The sequence below is a fragment of the Bombus bifarius genome, unplaced genomic scaffold, assembly GCF_011952205.1.
Source record: "Bombus bifarius isolate JDL3187 unplaced genomic scaffold, Bbif_JDL3187 scf7180000007964, whole genome shotgun sequence".
Classification (NCBI taxonomy): domain Eukaryota; kingdom Metazoa; phylum Arthropoda; class Insecta; order Hymenoptera; family Apidae; genus Bombus; species Bombus bifarius.
Window position 1 is genome coordinate 334,655 of NW_022884351.1, and position 13,804 is coordinate 348,458.

Genomic DNA, 13,804 nt, shown 5'->3' on the forward strand with positions numbered 1-13,804 from the left:
GTCTAACGCAAGGATAATTTTAACGTTGAATCGGTCGACGATCGATCGAATTTCGAAATTGCTCGTCTATTTTTCTCTCACGCGTACCGTATTTTTCACCGGCTTGCCAATACTTTGCTTGAAAAAAAAATTGGAACGCGGCCGGGAGTATTCTTTCGCTCTTGAGGAGAAACGCGAATAAGGCAAAGGTCGCTTTTGTTACGCGTCGTTCGATCGGGTCGCGTGAATTAATCAGAACGAGTCCGTTGTTCATCGATCGATTATTGAAATTAAGTCTTACAAGCCGTGGGAACGAGCGAGCCTGTTCTCTCGCGACTGATTTTTGGGAAGAAGAAAGAGACGCGGCCGAAACGTGGCCCTTCGGTCGGCCCTTGAAACGCGATTCCCTCGCCGCGAAAGCAGGTATGTGAAAGTGCAACTTTTCGGACCGGTTTCGCGCAGGTGAAGCGGATTGACGCACGAACGAAAGCTACCGTTAGTTTTGAAACGCTTTTGCAGGCGAATATTTTCGACTGCTCTTCTCGCCATCGCACGGAGAAATATCGATGGAAGCTCGTTGAACTCTGAACGCAGAGTAAAATACGAAACAAAAGAGGGATATCCGAAAACAGGAAAAAAAAAAGATGAAAAAAGTTGCCTGGATAGTCCTATGGAGGAACGCGTGCGACGGTGAACGTAGCGTGTTTCGTATCTGCGAGAGAATTAGCGGGTATTTTAAATTCTAAATTTATCGTGAAAAACTGTGAAATTGCACGGTGATTTTGATCCACGAAGGACGTCCAGTATGGTGGCTGATCTATAATCAAGTTACCTACGTAATGAAAACCTTTTCGATGCTTTTTTCATTCGAAAAAAAAAAAGAAAGGAAGACAAAAAAAAGAGAAATAGAGAAAGAGAGGAGAAAAATCGATCATAGAGCGTGCTTAACACGGCGATCAATGCGTACGCGGTGTATGCACTTCAGATTTATGGAAAATTAATGCGGGTTCCACGTTATTTTATCCTCCAGTGACGCTCGACGATTTTATTTTATTACGAGGTCAACGAGTAGCTGATCTGCGATCAACAGCGACGCGATAAGAATAGGAAAATCTAGCGTTGGCTTTTTTTTTGTCGCGTATAAAAAAAATTTGGTTTTTTCTATCTCTAACTAGGCAACTACGCGGTACGTAGTTATTATCGATAGCAACGAAATACGCTTTTTGGCTCTATAACGACGTGAAACGAGAAACACGCGCGTGATCTATATTAATCCCTTCGATTTTATCAACGCCTATATGCGCTAAACGAAATCCATTCTCTTGCTCTATGAATACATTTGTGTATATGCATTGGAAATTCCATTGCTGCGAACTATGTACGTTCAACGCACTCTGTAGTCGTTTTCTTTCCTTCTTCTTCTTCTTCTTCTTCTTCTTCTTCTTCTTCTTCTTCTTCTTCTTCCTCCTCTTAACGCAAGTACAAATCGAATGTCTCTTTTTTAAGTTCGATCGATTAACGTCTCAGGCTTTATTTTATTCGCGATCTTATTACATTTTCTTTATTCTTATAAAGAGATAAAAAGATAGAGCATCGACGTGTTTCATCGCGTGGATTATCAAGTCCGGTGAATGGACTATGCATCGCTGTTCGACCGTAATGGAACGTCGTATGGTAAAAGTTTCATCCGGCGATGTTGATATACAGCGTAAGAAAGAATTCATATCGAAAGGGTTAACTCTTGGCGGTTCTAGCAGCCTTGCACGTTTTATTCTACCTGGTTCACGCTCGGTAAACTACTTGTAACGTTATAACATTGTGATATATAACGTTATCTTTGACAAATTTTTAACGAACACTGTACCGTTCAACGTTGTACAAACATTGCTACGTGATACGCGGAGCAGGTGGTTTTTTTCTCTCCCCCCCTTTTTTTTGTCAGCTAGATATTCGCTGTATTTCGAAAAATTTCTGACAACGAGATTCTCGGGTCCTGTACGTACGTTCGAGTACAGCAGGAAAGAGCGAAGAACGAATCGTAATGCACGATTTTAAATCGTAGCTGCTAAGGTTAATGCCGAACGAACCACCTTTCGAATCGTAGCGATGATAAATATGTTCGCGAAACGTTCCTGCAAACGTTCGAATACTCGCGCGAGCCACTCTGTATTAGACATGTATATACGCGTGGGCGATGATTTCGACGAGAGCGGATAGTTCAACAAGTAGCCGATCCATAATCAAGCGTGACAGCGGTACCTTTCATTCGGCTCTTTTGTGTCTAGCTGTCCGTTGTTCGCGCGCGTTCGAACCTCGGATAGTTGGAATTTACAGAGAGTTATTGGACATTCCAAAGTTCTGAATTTACGCTGGCGAATTACGCGGCGATCTTGACACGGAAATCGAAAGAGTGTACGCGGTTGATTTGCGATCAAAACCGATCACGGGTACAGCACCGCAGAGAGAGAGAGAGAGAGAGAGAGAGGGAGAGAGAATATCATAATCGGCGAACCCTTTGACCCATGGCTTAAATGACAAACGCGGTTTTATCGTTGTAATTAAATAGTTCGGTATTGACGTTGTTTCGCCTATCGATACGCTCGATAGCGTGACCTAGATGCGTGCCGTACAGATCAATCGGGTAAATTCCTATTCGTCGTACGGTTTTGCTTTGTACGCCACGCGGTCGTCGTCGTGGTTAATGGAATAGTTTGATAATGACATTCCAATGTGTGCGTAGACTGCAGCTCGGATTCACGACGACGACGACTCGCGTGTTTTCCTTTGCGCGCGGAATAAACAGCTTGCCGCTTAGGTACATATCCGGAGACGCGTGTCAACGTTTGGCGCGATTCCACAAATTCGAATAGAATGTCTATTTATATATGTACGATTCTATCGGTTTTACGTGGACGATACAGTTGTAACGTCGATATCGTTGGTCATGCCGCTATCGATCCGATCTTAGCGTTACAGCGACACCTGCTTCGCTTGTTTCGTGCATGCTACGAGCGGAAGGTTGCATCGCTTCCGCGAATAGTGGCATGCCGTGCGTCGAGCCAGCCCCGTAATGTCGTTGAAACCACTCGCAAACGTTTCTTTAACGTCGTTCTATGAAACGTAGGTTTTTTAGATCGCGCCGCTATCGATACCAAGCAGCGATACGCCCTGTCTCAAGATCGCATTTTCCTTCGCATTCCTGTCCTCTATTCTCGGTATTTCTACTTTCACGCGCATTCCTATCTTTTTTAAATCCAGAGACACGGATGGTCGAACGATAGTTTTCCTTTGGCGTGCCAAACTCCACGCTCCGTCTTCTTTCCTCGCTTTCCATTTTGGTACTATACACGCGCGTAAAGTATATTTATTTCCGTTAAAATGCTCTTTGTATCGTTTGTTTGCTACACCTTCTACTTTGTTCTTCGTTCTCGTTCGAGTACGTACGTTGAGTTTCGCGTTATCCGGTAGTTCTTCCGCGTGACGAAAACTTGATACGAAAACGAAACGTAGAACGTAGTAATAAAACGACAAAAGCAACGAATATCTTTTGTAGCCACGGTGAATAATAAAATGAAATTTTTCCTTTGTCGCGCTAAAGTCAACGTTCTATTTAGTTGTATTAAAATCTGTATTTCGTGTTTACTTTGGTACGGCTTTGATTTTGAAATAAATAGTCGAATAAGAGTGTATCAGCGTGAAAGTAGTTTATCCGATATAAAGCAATTAAATCGAACGTGACTCGAGCCATAAAGCGCGCATTATGATAATGGTTTCCTGTTTTTTCTCTTTTTCTTTTCTTTGTCTTTGTTTCTCATTTCCCCTTTTTAGCAAAGGTTGCGATTTTCACAGAAATTCGGAGCGTCGATGTTTCATCAATTTAGATCGTTTACTTCGTAAATAAAACGCGCGCGAGATGAAAATAATTGCGACGATGATTTTCCAAATCTAATAATACCGGAACGACAAAAGCGATTCGGTAATTTTGCGTATGTAATTGTTATCTTGAAACACGAGAGCTCGCGAAATGCTCTATAATACGAAAATATGCATCGACCGTGTCTTCGGCGTTTGTTAAAACATTCATTATCGGCATCAATAGGCGATCGAACAGATAACGCGTTAATTAACTCGACATCGAAATTAAATTTACTTCCGTGTCAATTAATCCGTTAACTAGGAAAGACGAGAGTTAATTCCTCGCCCAAATCGTCCATATTTTCATCGTGCATACCGATGCACACCGGTGTACTTATTAACGCATTGCTCCAATTAAAATAAAAAAAAAAAGAAAAAAAGAGACAAAAAAGAATGTTTGCAGTTGCAAAAGTTAAAACAAATTTAATCGATACCCGCTTTCGACAATTTTTGCTTTTTGCGCCAATTACACCGTCAACTGGGAGACGTACTAATCGCTAATAATTTATTCGCTGCAGTATCTCTCCCTCCAAAAAGAAAAAAGAAAAAAGAAAATGAAAAGAAGAAAAAACAGCGATCTATTAATCGATCCATTAATTGAAAATAATACAGAGTCGACTATTATGCATATCTCCAGCGTAATAATTTATTCGACGATGCGATATCGCTTACGAAACGCTAGAAAAAAAGGAAAGGGGAGAGAAACGTAACGCCGCGTATTTACAAATTCGCAGAAAATTAAAACCGATCTACCCGGTACATATACGCTTTTGTTAATTGCTATTTTTGTGAATGAAAGAGTTTCCGAGCACGGCAAACAAAATTCGGTTAACCGGTTGAACGGAGTTTTCCAGCACACTCGGGAAAAGAAAAACAATCGGAAAAACGTAAAACAAACGAAATATTCCGTATACACGGCGTTCTATATGTACGAGCGAACAAATTCTCGTTGCCTCGTTCGATGGGACAGACGTTGTCGGGGGCTCGCGATAAACGTTTTCGTTGGATCGATAAACCGGTCGAAGCGATCGGTGCTAAGATATAATTTTTCATAGCTCGTTATCCGACCTCTTGGCCTGACGTATTTGCAAACGGTAACGCTATAGCATTCACCTTAGCTCGTTCGATTTACATAACTCGTGCTCGTTGCGGCAGAGCAAACGTCTCGAATGTTTCTCGAGCGGTCTAATCAATAGCGATACCCAGCGACGTCGAGTGGCGATGAAATCGATTAATCGGTTTCCATTTTCCCTACCGATCCAGGATCCCGGTGGTTATTCATTATTACGCGGCAACAGTACGGTTTTAATATTAATTGCCCGGTCCGTGACGCGGACCCCCTTTCTATCGTTCTACAGTTTCAATATCGCAGAGCCAATTAAACGTAGAGACCGATAAAAGACGGAAATCAAAGCGGAAAGAGCGGGAGGAGCTGCTGCAGCGGTGAGACGATACGATATGCAGGTTCATAGAAAAAAAAAAAAAAAAAAAAAAGGAAGAAAGGGAGGAAAAGTAGATAAAAATTAAAAAGAAATACAAAATGGGTAATAGCGAAAATAAACGAAGGAGGGAGGAGAGGATCGCCAGGTTGCTCGAGTTATTCGCGTATGAGACGATTAATCGAGAATATAGGGAATTAGCGGCGCGTGCAAAATGTTTGCGCGAAACTACCGCCTGCCCACGTGGTGTTCCTTTAATCGGAAAAATATCGGCAAAAATCGGATCGCACGGAGCGTATGTAGGTCGTTGAAAAAGAAATCCTGGTCGTGTTACATAACGACGCGAATTATGGAAGATTAATTACATCGGTCGGCACGTTGCTTTTTCTCCGCTAAACTGCGAGCCTTTTTGTTCTCGAAGGTCTGTTGTTCCGGTCTGTACCGTTGATTTTTATTAGCGTTGATTAAGAAAACACAAAGTTGTTAAATACGATATTCTGGATCGCGCATACAACGTTTGAGAAGAAACGTCGAAATACTTTAGTTTTTTAGTCAGTTAGCTTTGGTGTATTATTTAGTTTAAAAATCCAAAGAGTTTGGACGCGGATTTCCTTCTTCGATTGGAGACGTTTTCGAATTACGAATAAACTTAAAGACGATCGTTTGCATTTATGAGCGAGAGCGTGTAAAAATACTCGTGACTCGAACCTGTTACAGGCGAGAGATTTCTATAGTTGAAAAACGGGATATTTTCTATCTGCGATCAAAAATGGATATCCCTTTGAAATTTAGCTTTCGAATTTTTAATTCTGGATTCAATTTCTGGATCGATTCTCATACGCGGGTAAATTTGAATTTGTCGCTAGCTGTTATAAACGAGAAATTGTTTCAATTTGAAAATAAAATACCTCCTATGTTCGATCAAAGTAAAGTATCGCTTTAGTTTTCCAAATCTTAAGCCGTACGAAACACGCAACAGGACGATGGATATTCCTTTAATATTCTCTCAAATCTCGAAACATAGCGTACGTATCTACGTTATTTACGGTTAATGCGCGCATGTAACTACGCTTAATAGAACAAAAATAACGTATCAATCTCTTCTTGAATTCGAGTTTATACGTTTGTTATAATTCGATATCCGGATTTGTCGTCATCTTCACATAAAATTTACGGTTCGTTGTTCTTATAAAAATTCATTAAAAATTATCACCTATATTGGAATATAACGATCGAAAATCATATATAATTCGTATAATTACAGTAACTACGATAAAACGCTCGTTAGAATCGGCTAACGATTAACGCGAGCATTCGCGTGATCGATGCACGAAATTGCAAATGATGTTGCATCGATAACGCGACGGGTCAAAGGCTAACGAATATTTGGGCGAACCGACTTCTCCTCCGGCACGCATCCGGCAAACATATCGGTCGACCGCGTTCGGCATCGCTTGTAATCTGCTAACGATGTCGCATTTCTCTCGCTTTGAAATTGCACGGGGAACCGTATCGATTTTGCGACAGCGGAAGACGTATAACGTGATAACTAGCGACGTGAAAAATTGCGTTGCACCGCGAACAAGTCCGCGACAATAATAAAGGGCCTCTCCGACTGCTCTCTCGTTACCGTGCAAGTAATTTCTATCGAAGAATTTCCAACAACCACGAAAACGGATAATAAATGGCAATTAGATTTTTATCGCGCCTGCCCTTATAGCGTGATATCAGCTTGATCGTGTCCTTGTCGAAACGAAAGAAATCGACCGTTATGATCGAAACTTCTATTCTCTCGTATATCAGTCATCGTCGGATGTGCAGCATCGTCTAGATCTTTTTATCTTTATGGCTTAAAATATATTCGTTGAATTATTTTCCGTCGCTTTTCGAAACACTACCACTGACAAATTAATACGGCCAGCCTGCGTTAAGTCGAATAGTCTCGATACCTTTTCGCCGCGTTTCACAGACCGTCTTTATCGAGTACTCTTGTACTCGAGGCAAAGAAGAAAGTTGCGCGGCTCGTTGTTCTAGAATTAACAGCTTCGCTAAAAAGTTAAACAACCTGTAATATCCCATATCTAGCGGTTTGCTAGAGTTTAATCAGTTCCCGAGTGCCGGCTAAGCGGATCTGATTTTCTTTTATGCGATCTTTCGTGCGCATATTTAAATCGTACCGATCGCAGCTTCTTCCCTCTTTTCTTTCATGCCGGTTTTGCGCCGAAGAAACCGATGGCTATAAGACCGGCCAGAAAGAAGCGTACACGTACGTATGTTTTCGTCGGGCAAACGGTTTAGACGAGTTTCCCCTTTTTCACTCTTTAACCACCGAGCGATGTAAATGTCAGGAAATTAACAAGAACGGACTTATCATATTTTTCTCTGTGTGTCTTTCATATTTTATATAAAGCGGTAATATCGCTACGTTTACTTTTCATCTTTGAAATACCGCGAGATATTCCTTTTTTTACAAAATAAAGCTACTTGGACGATGTTATTCCACGCGTGACATTATTGAAAAACTCGCGACATAGAAAAACGGAAGTAACGAATTTGCCTAAATGTTCGAATATTTAAAGTCATTGTTCTCGTTAGCTTATCCTTTTTCAAAAGCTATCCGCTAAAGAGCCGCCAAGAATTTCTAGGCTAATACTATGAAATGAAAAGTTACTTTACAAATTCTTTGATAAAGTCGCACGTACAGTGGCTACCGTTGAATTCGTCTTCGTTGTCCGCTATTCCTTTCGCTACGCCCTTTGTGCAATTATTTATATGGTATATGTATATAATCAGTATCGAGTAATAACAGTGAAGATTATTTAAAGTATTCGACATATATTAAAAACGCCGCCATCGCGGAAATAAAACGACGATCCTTAAACATCGTATCACTGGCCGGAAACTTGAGAAATCTAGCGTCGCGTTTGGAAAATGTCTTGCGGAAGTAATAAAAGGGAGGGACACGATACGAGTTTATATGGAAACACGACGCAATTTATAAGGAAAAAATACGTTGATGTAACGCTTCGCTGTTTCTTTCAAGTTTCTTAGTATCGTGTACCAGAAGTCAGCCACGCTCGCGGAATAAAAATATCGGAAACATCGATTCTCACGAAAAAAGCATCGGCGGTTTTCTATCGAAAATAGGAAACACGCGCGAATAGATATGCCATCGATATTTCTCCCTCTATAGTGCGAATCGTTAAAAGAGTCAAGAGAAAGTCGTTTGTCGGTTAATAAGAGAGCATCCGAGGGATAGGATATCCGAGCGATGTTCCTTAATTAAAACGTCCTGTCTAGCATTTTTTCGCCTTTTGAAAAGATCACGTACGTATCTAAATGACGATAAATAAATAACTGAAAACAAATTTAATTTTGCGTCAGAAAGGCGCTAAAACCGTCAAAGGAAGATTTTCTATCGTTGGACTTCTAATTTGATATGTAAAAACCTACCCGCGAACCGACGTTCGTTCCTACGATTAAAAAAGAAAAAAAAAGGAAAAAAAGAAAGAAAGAAAGAAGGACGAAAGAAAAAGAAGAAAAGTAGAGAAAAGAGAGAAAATGCTTATCCTTCTCAAAAAGTTGTAACGCGAGATGGAAACAGGTTCGCTCGATCCGAGTTTAATATCGCGACTAATAAATTGGTGTGCTGATAAATCGTTGGCGAGGTTCGTCTCGCTTTTGTTCGCTTCTGTTCGCGCGCGCACGGCGACTAGTCGTGCGAAAGAATGGTTGCGAGAATGAAAAATGATAAAACGATTGCGATCGAAAGGGTCGAAACAGTGCAGCGAAACGGAGTTCGAGTGCAGCCCTGGGAGGTGCATACCGAAAACCTGGCTGTGCGATCTTCAGCACGACTGCAGCGATGGGTTGGACGAGAAAAATTGCCGCAGTAAGTTGTCAATAAGTCGTAGGTTGATCGCTGGAACGAGCCAGGAAGGAGCCAAGGAGAAGCGAAATGAAAAAGAGAGAGAGAGAGAGAGAGAGAGAGCAATAAAAGAGGAAAGGAAAAAAAAATTAAGGGAAAACTACGGAACATAAGCGACAGACGGGGATTATCCACGGTGGAATAAAAGAGCGAAAGGGTCTTGGAGTAGTAAGGTCTTGGAATCGCAAATTGCATCCCTCGACCGTTGAATTCGTTTCCCATCAAAGCGAAACCGCGACTCGACCACCGGAAAGAGATAAATTGCCAAGGCAAAGTAAATATATAGAGTTTGAAATTCCGCGAACGTTTTGCCAAATTTTCATTCTTTCCTTTTTTTCTCTTTAAACGCTACCGCGTGTTCCGACGAGATGGCCGACGATAAGCTCGATAAAACGGCAAAATTTCGACGTCGCTTCGATTCCATCCCCGTTGAGTTTCTCAATGGTCGGTTGATCTGCGTCGGAAGGATTTCCTTTGATTCTAAATACGAATCAAAGGAAATCCTTCCGGCGACGTTACGATCAGCTATAATTAAAGTTGAACAAGCTACGGTATAAGAACGATATCTTGGTCTAAATAATTTTGGTCAGGCGTAATTATTAGTTTTGTCCTTTTATCGCTTTGTATATTTTCGTATATTACGCGCGTTCTATCTGTCGAAACTTCTCGTAAATGCATAAACGCAATACACAAGCACAAACAAATCGCGTTTAATCGTAAAGTTCGTTTAAACCAAAGGAGGAAAAGTTAAATATTTGAAATTTAAACATCTTTTTGTTCTTCGCCGAATATCGTTTCCTCGCGCACCGATTATTCGAAGGTTTTGCCGCTCGTTTCGACCTATCGTTGTCCAACGATTATTCATTTTCCAGTAACCGTCGTTTATTCGTTACGTCGATTCCTCTACCTATTATATAAACCGATACCGTCCTTTTTACCCTTTCAACGATTGTTTAAATAAATCGATCGGCACGTGCTAAAAGCAAATGGTTTATCCGTAGATCCATTCGCGTTATATATTCTTCGTTTATTTTAATATTTTCGTGCGTTACGTATGTTTCGCGTTTCGCGTTTCGCGTATCTCTTCCATACCGCGCGTAAAGTAGTTTTTCCTCGTTGGTTAAAATTTACAACCGGGTATCGTACAGCTAATTCTACACCGTTCGTGTATTCACTTTGTTAATGCTAAACAGGTACAAAGCTGAGAGCTAAGCTTATTGAAATAAGTCGGTGCACTTTGGCTGTAACTTTCTCAGAACCGCGTCTTAGATCATCCATTAATAAGCTTTACTGGATTACGCGTTAGCCACGCGTATCTTTCAGCGATAATTTTGAAGCTTGTACGCGCGCAGGTAGTTGCATAAGGAAAACATCAGCCGAAACTGTAGACCAACTGTAGACCTCGAACAGCAGCCTTACCTTCGTTCTCTCGACGTTTACGAACTCGCGAAACGAATGCTCGCGATACGAAATAGAGAAGACACGCGTATCGATAGAGATATCCGAAATTTGTCTTATATCGAAAGACGGTTTCTTGTATTTACAGACTAGTTAAAGTTTCTCGTTTACGTATCTTCGATACGATATTTCTATCGAGTACAGATTCGCGGTGAAACGAGTTTTTCTTCCCAGTTTTCTATTTTATTGCTAATCCGTTGTTATCTGTATTCGCATCGTGGCTTACGACGTAAGATACGAAACGAAAAGAAATTCGTTGGAATCCTTCGACGATCGTGAAAGCGTTGTGAAGCTTATCGACTGCGTATGTCCTTCCGTTACAGCCTAACGTTCGAACGATATAATTTCTCGCGTGCCATTAAATTCTCGCTGTTCGCCCGAAAATGCTATGAAACTAAAACAACGTTAGGTCGAAAATAGACGGTCGACCATCGAAGCTCCGGCCACTGACATCATCTCGCAACAAGAGCCGAGCTTAAATCCGTTAACACGTTTGATACTGAACAAATTGTCGATTATAAGCGAGTCGGTGGAAGCGGCGAGCGAAACAAGACGAATAATAAGAACGAAGCGTAGAAACTGTAAAGAACAACTCGACGACAAATTTCCACCGGCGTAACGGCGTTTCGACGTGGTTAATTAAATTAAGACCGGTTTAAATTGAGAAACTTTGCGCGATAGGAGAGGATAGAAGGGACGAAAGTAAATAAAAAAGGAAAGAAATTTCTCGCAGACGACGTTCCTTAAGCGTTGGACAAAGCGACGGTGAGTAAATTTTTCGCGAAACGCAGTTGACCCTGGGGATGCGATTCGCGGTTTCTCGAGACGGCTCTCCTCGCACTCGACGAAAATAGAGCTTGTCGAATGGCATTGTGCACTCGCGCGAGAGCGAAACGGGATCTCTGGCCGTGAGTGCGGTGCCGTGTGGCTGGCACCTTGTCACGAATGAAAATCACGGTCCAATCGATCGTCATCTTGTAGGGATGAAGAATTGTACGGCGGATCAGTTCACGTGTCACTCGGGGAACGGCGAGTGCGTGGCACTCGCGTGGATGTGCGACGGCCATTCAGACTGTTCGGACGGTTCGGACGAGGCTGAGTGCAGTAAGATTCTGCACGGACACTCTATTTTACGCTTACGCTTACGCTTCTTCACGTAACATTTGCTTTCTCTCATATCCGCGCACGTTCATCGCCAATTGCGTGCTTCGATTTCAGGTGCTTATACATCTTACTCTACGTCCGTTTAACGATTCCTTTCGCAGACGAGCTTAAAAGATAAGCAAGAAAACGAAAGTTCGAAAGATCGAATCGACGCCGTCCTTCGCTACCTATAGATCGGCCGTGGTCGTGGCATTACACTCGTCACGAATGCCGTAGTGGCTATAAAATGTAGTTGCGCGTCGTTGTATCCGTTGTAGCATTTACGCCTTACCTGATAGATTCCAGTATGTTAACTACGAACACGAAATATAGAATCTAACGACGAAACGTTCCGTCAAAGGATCGCGATATGTGCGGATATCTTCTGTGGTTGCGGTACGGGAATGAAAATTTTGGTATTCGTTGCAGCATTTTAATCGAATAAGTAACGTCGTTCCGAATTCCGTCGATACGAGCTACCTATTATATATCTACCGATATATCTGGTCTATCGATCGATACGTACGTCACGTACAAGCAAGAGTCGGCGTGTTAATTCTTACAAGACTGAATTTTGGTTTCCATCTTCGATACATTCTGTTTTTACGCGTTACGGCGTTTTCGATTGTTATGCTTTTTTCTTTTCTTTCTTTTCTTGTTTCGATTCAAGGGCAGTTTTACCGACGATAAATATCGTTCAATCGGTTAAAGTAACTTGTTAAAGTAGTTGTGTAGTATCGCGTATATACGCAATGGGAAGTACGCGAGAATTAATGAAACAGGGAAGCGAGGATGAATGGGACATTTTTTGTTCGACGAACGCATATCGAATTCCGGTTTATCGCCCAATAAGGTAGGAATATTTGCGAAGAATAGGGAACGTTTTATTTCGATGGTATCGAAATATCGTCGGTCGTGAAAAGATAAATTCGTTTAGCCGTCGTGTCACTCTCTGAAATCAATTCTGTTTCCGTATTTTATTCACCGCAACTACGTTAATACGTGAATTTGCATTCGTTTTATTTCGTTACCGGTGCAAACTACGTTTAGCTAACTTCGATAATCAACCATCAAATATGTAAATCAATTAACCTTCGAACAATATTAAGTAGCTACTTTTACTTTGTTTACATAGTGTCGTATTATTATTACGTAATGTTACGTTATTACTTCGACATTTTAACGAAATACGTTTGTTTCCCTGATAAAGAAAGTTCGTACATCGATTTTTCTCACTTTGCAGTGAAATTTTGAATTAGAAAGTACATACGTCGTAATAAGAATTACCGTGCTGCTTCGCATTATCGTAATCTTTAAAATTTCAGCGACGGTTGCTCCAAATCCGTTACGAAAGGATAACGTAAAGTTGAATGTATCTGTCCTCTTTGATATTCTCCGTCGTTCCTTGCTAGATAGACTCGGTAGTTTTAAAAATTCGCATTAATTAGAAAAAACGTAAGTAAAACGATAAGAAAACGAATAGAAAATATCATCTTTACGTTGCAAAATGTGTTGCAGAAAGACGGATCGAACTTTCGAATAGCAAAGTCTTCAAAAGTGCAGAGTTTAGGTTTAACGATGTTTAATTTATCGTAATCGTGGCCCGGAAGTGCAAAGAATTAACATCTTCACTTACAATTGTAAAATCGTTCGTTGCGAGAATGTGTTTGTTCTTCGAGCTTCCCTTCGTTATTCACGCGAAATTCTCGCGTATAAATTTGCTAGCAAATACGGCGTAATTCGCGATAGAATTGATCAAACGATTCCTTACGAATAGACCGTTGATTTTTATGCAAATTCGTATCTTGGAAAATATCGTTTCGATAGTACAGTCTCGGTAAGAGATCGTCTTATCCGCTGCATATGTATCGTATAGTTTTTTGATATTTGCGTTTTAAGATCGTAAATAAATGGTTAAAAATCGGCGGTCAACTCGTAAGAT

The 13,804-nt window shown here is 41.1% G+C and overlaps 1 protein-coding gene and 1 long non-coding RNA gene across 10 annotated transcripts in view; both read left to right on the forward strand.

The window, feature by feature from the left end:
* Window positions 1-13,804, forward strand: part of LOC117207547 (low-density lipoprotein receptor-like) — a 62,956-nt gene that overhangs the window by 35,964 nt on the left and 13,188 nt on the right. For 3 of the 9 annotated variants that reach the window (XM_033447893.1, XM_033447982.1, XM_033448064.1), the window contains 2 exons: window positions 9,106-9,225; window positions 11,701-11,823. The exons of 2 other annotated variants lie outside the window; for them this stretch is intronic. In XM_033447893.1, coding sequence (XP_033303784.1) covers window positions 9,106-9,225; window positions 11,701-11,823 — 243 coding nt within the window. Of the gene's footprint in view, window positions 1-8,865; window positions 9,226-11,700; window positions 11,824-13,804 lie in introns of those variants that run through there. 4 more of the 9 variants (XM_033448144.1, XM_033448405.1, XM_033448230.1 and 1 more) reach the window with 3 other exon arrangements.
* LOC117208395 lies at window positions 285-4,436 on the forward strand. The gene is made up of 2 exons (XR_004487691.1): window positions 285-402; window positions 499-4,436. It is a non-coding gene; the product is annotated as an uncharacterized LOC117208395 (long non-coding RNA).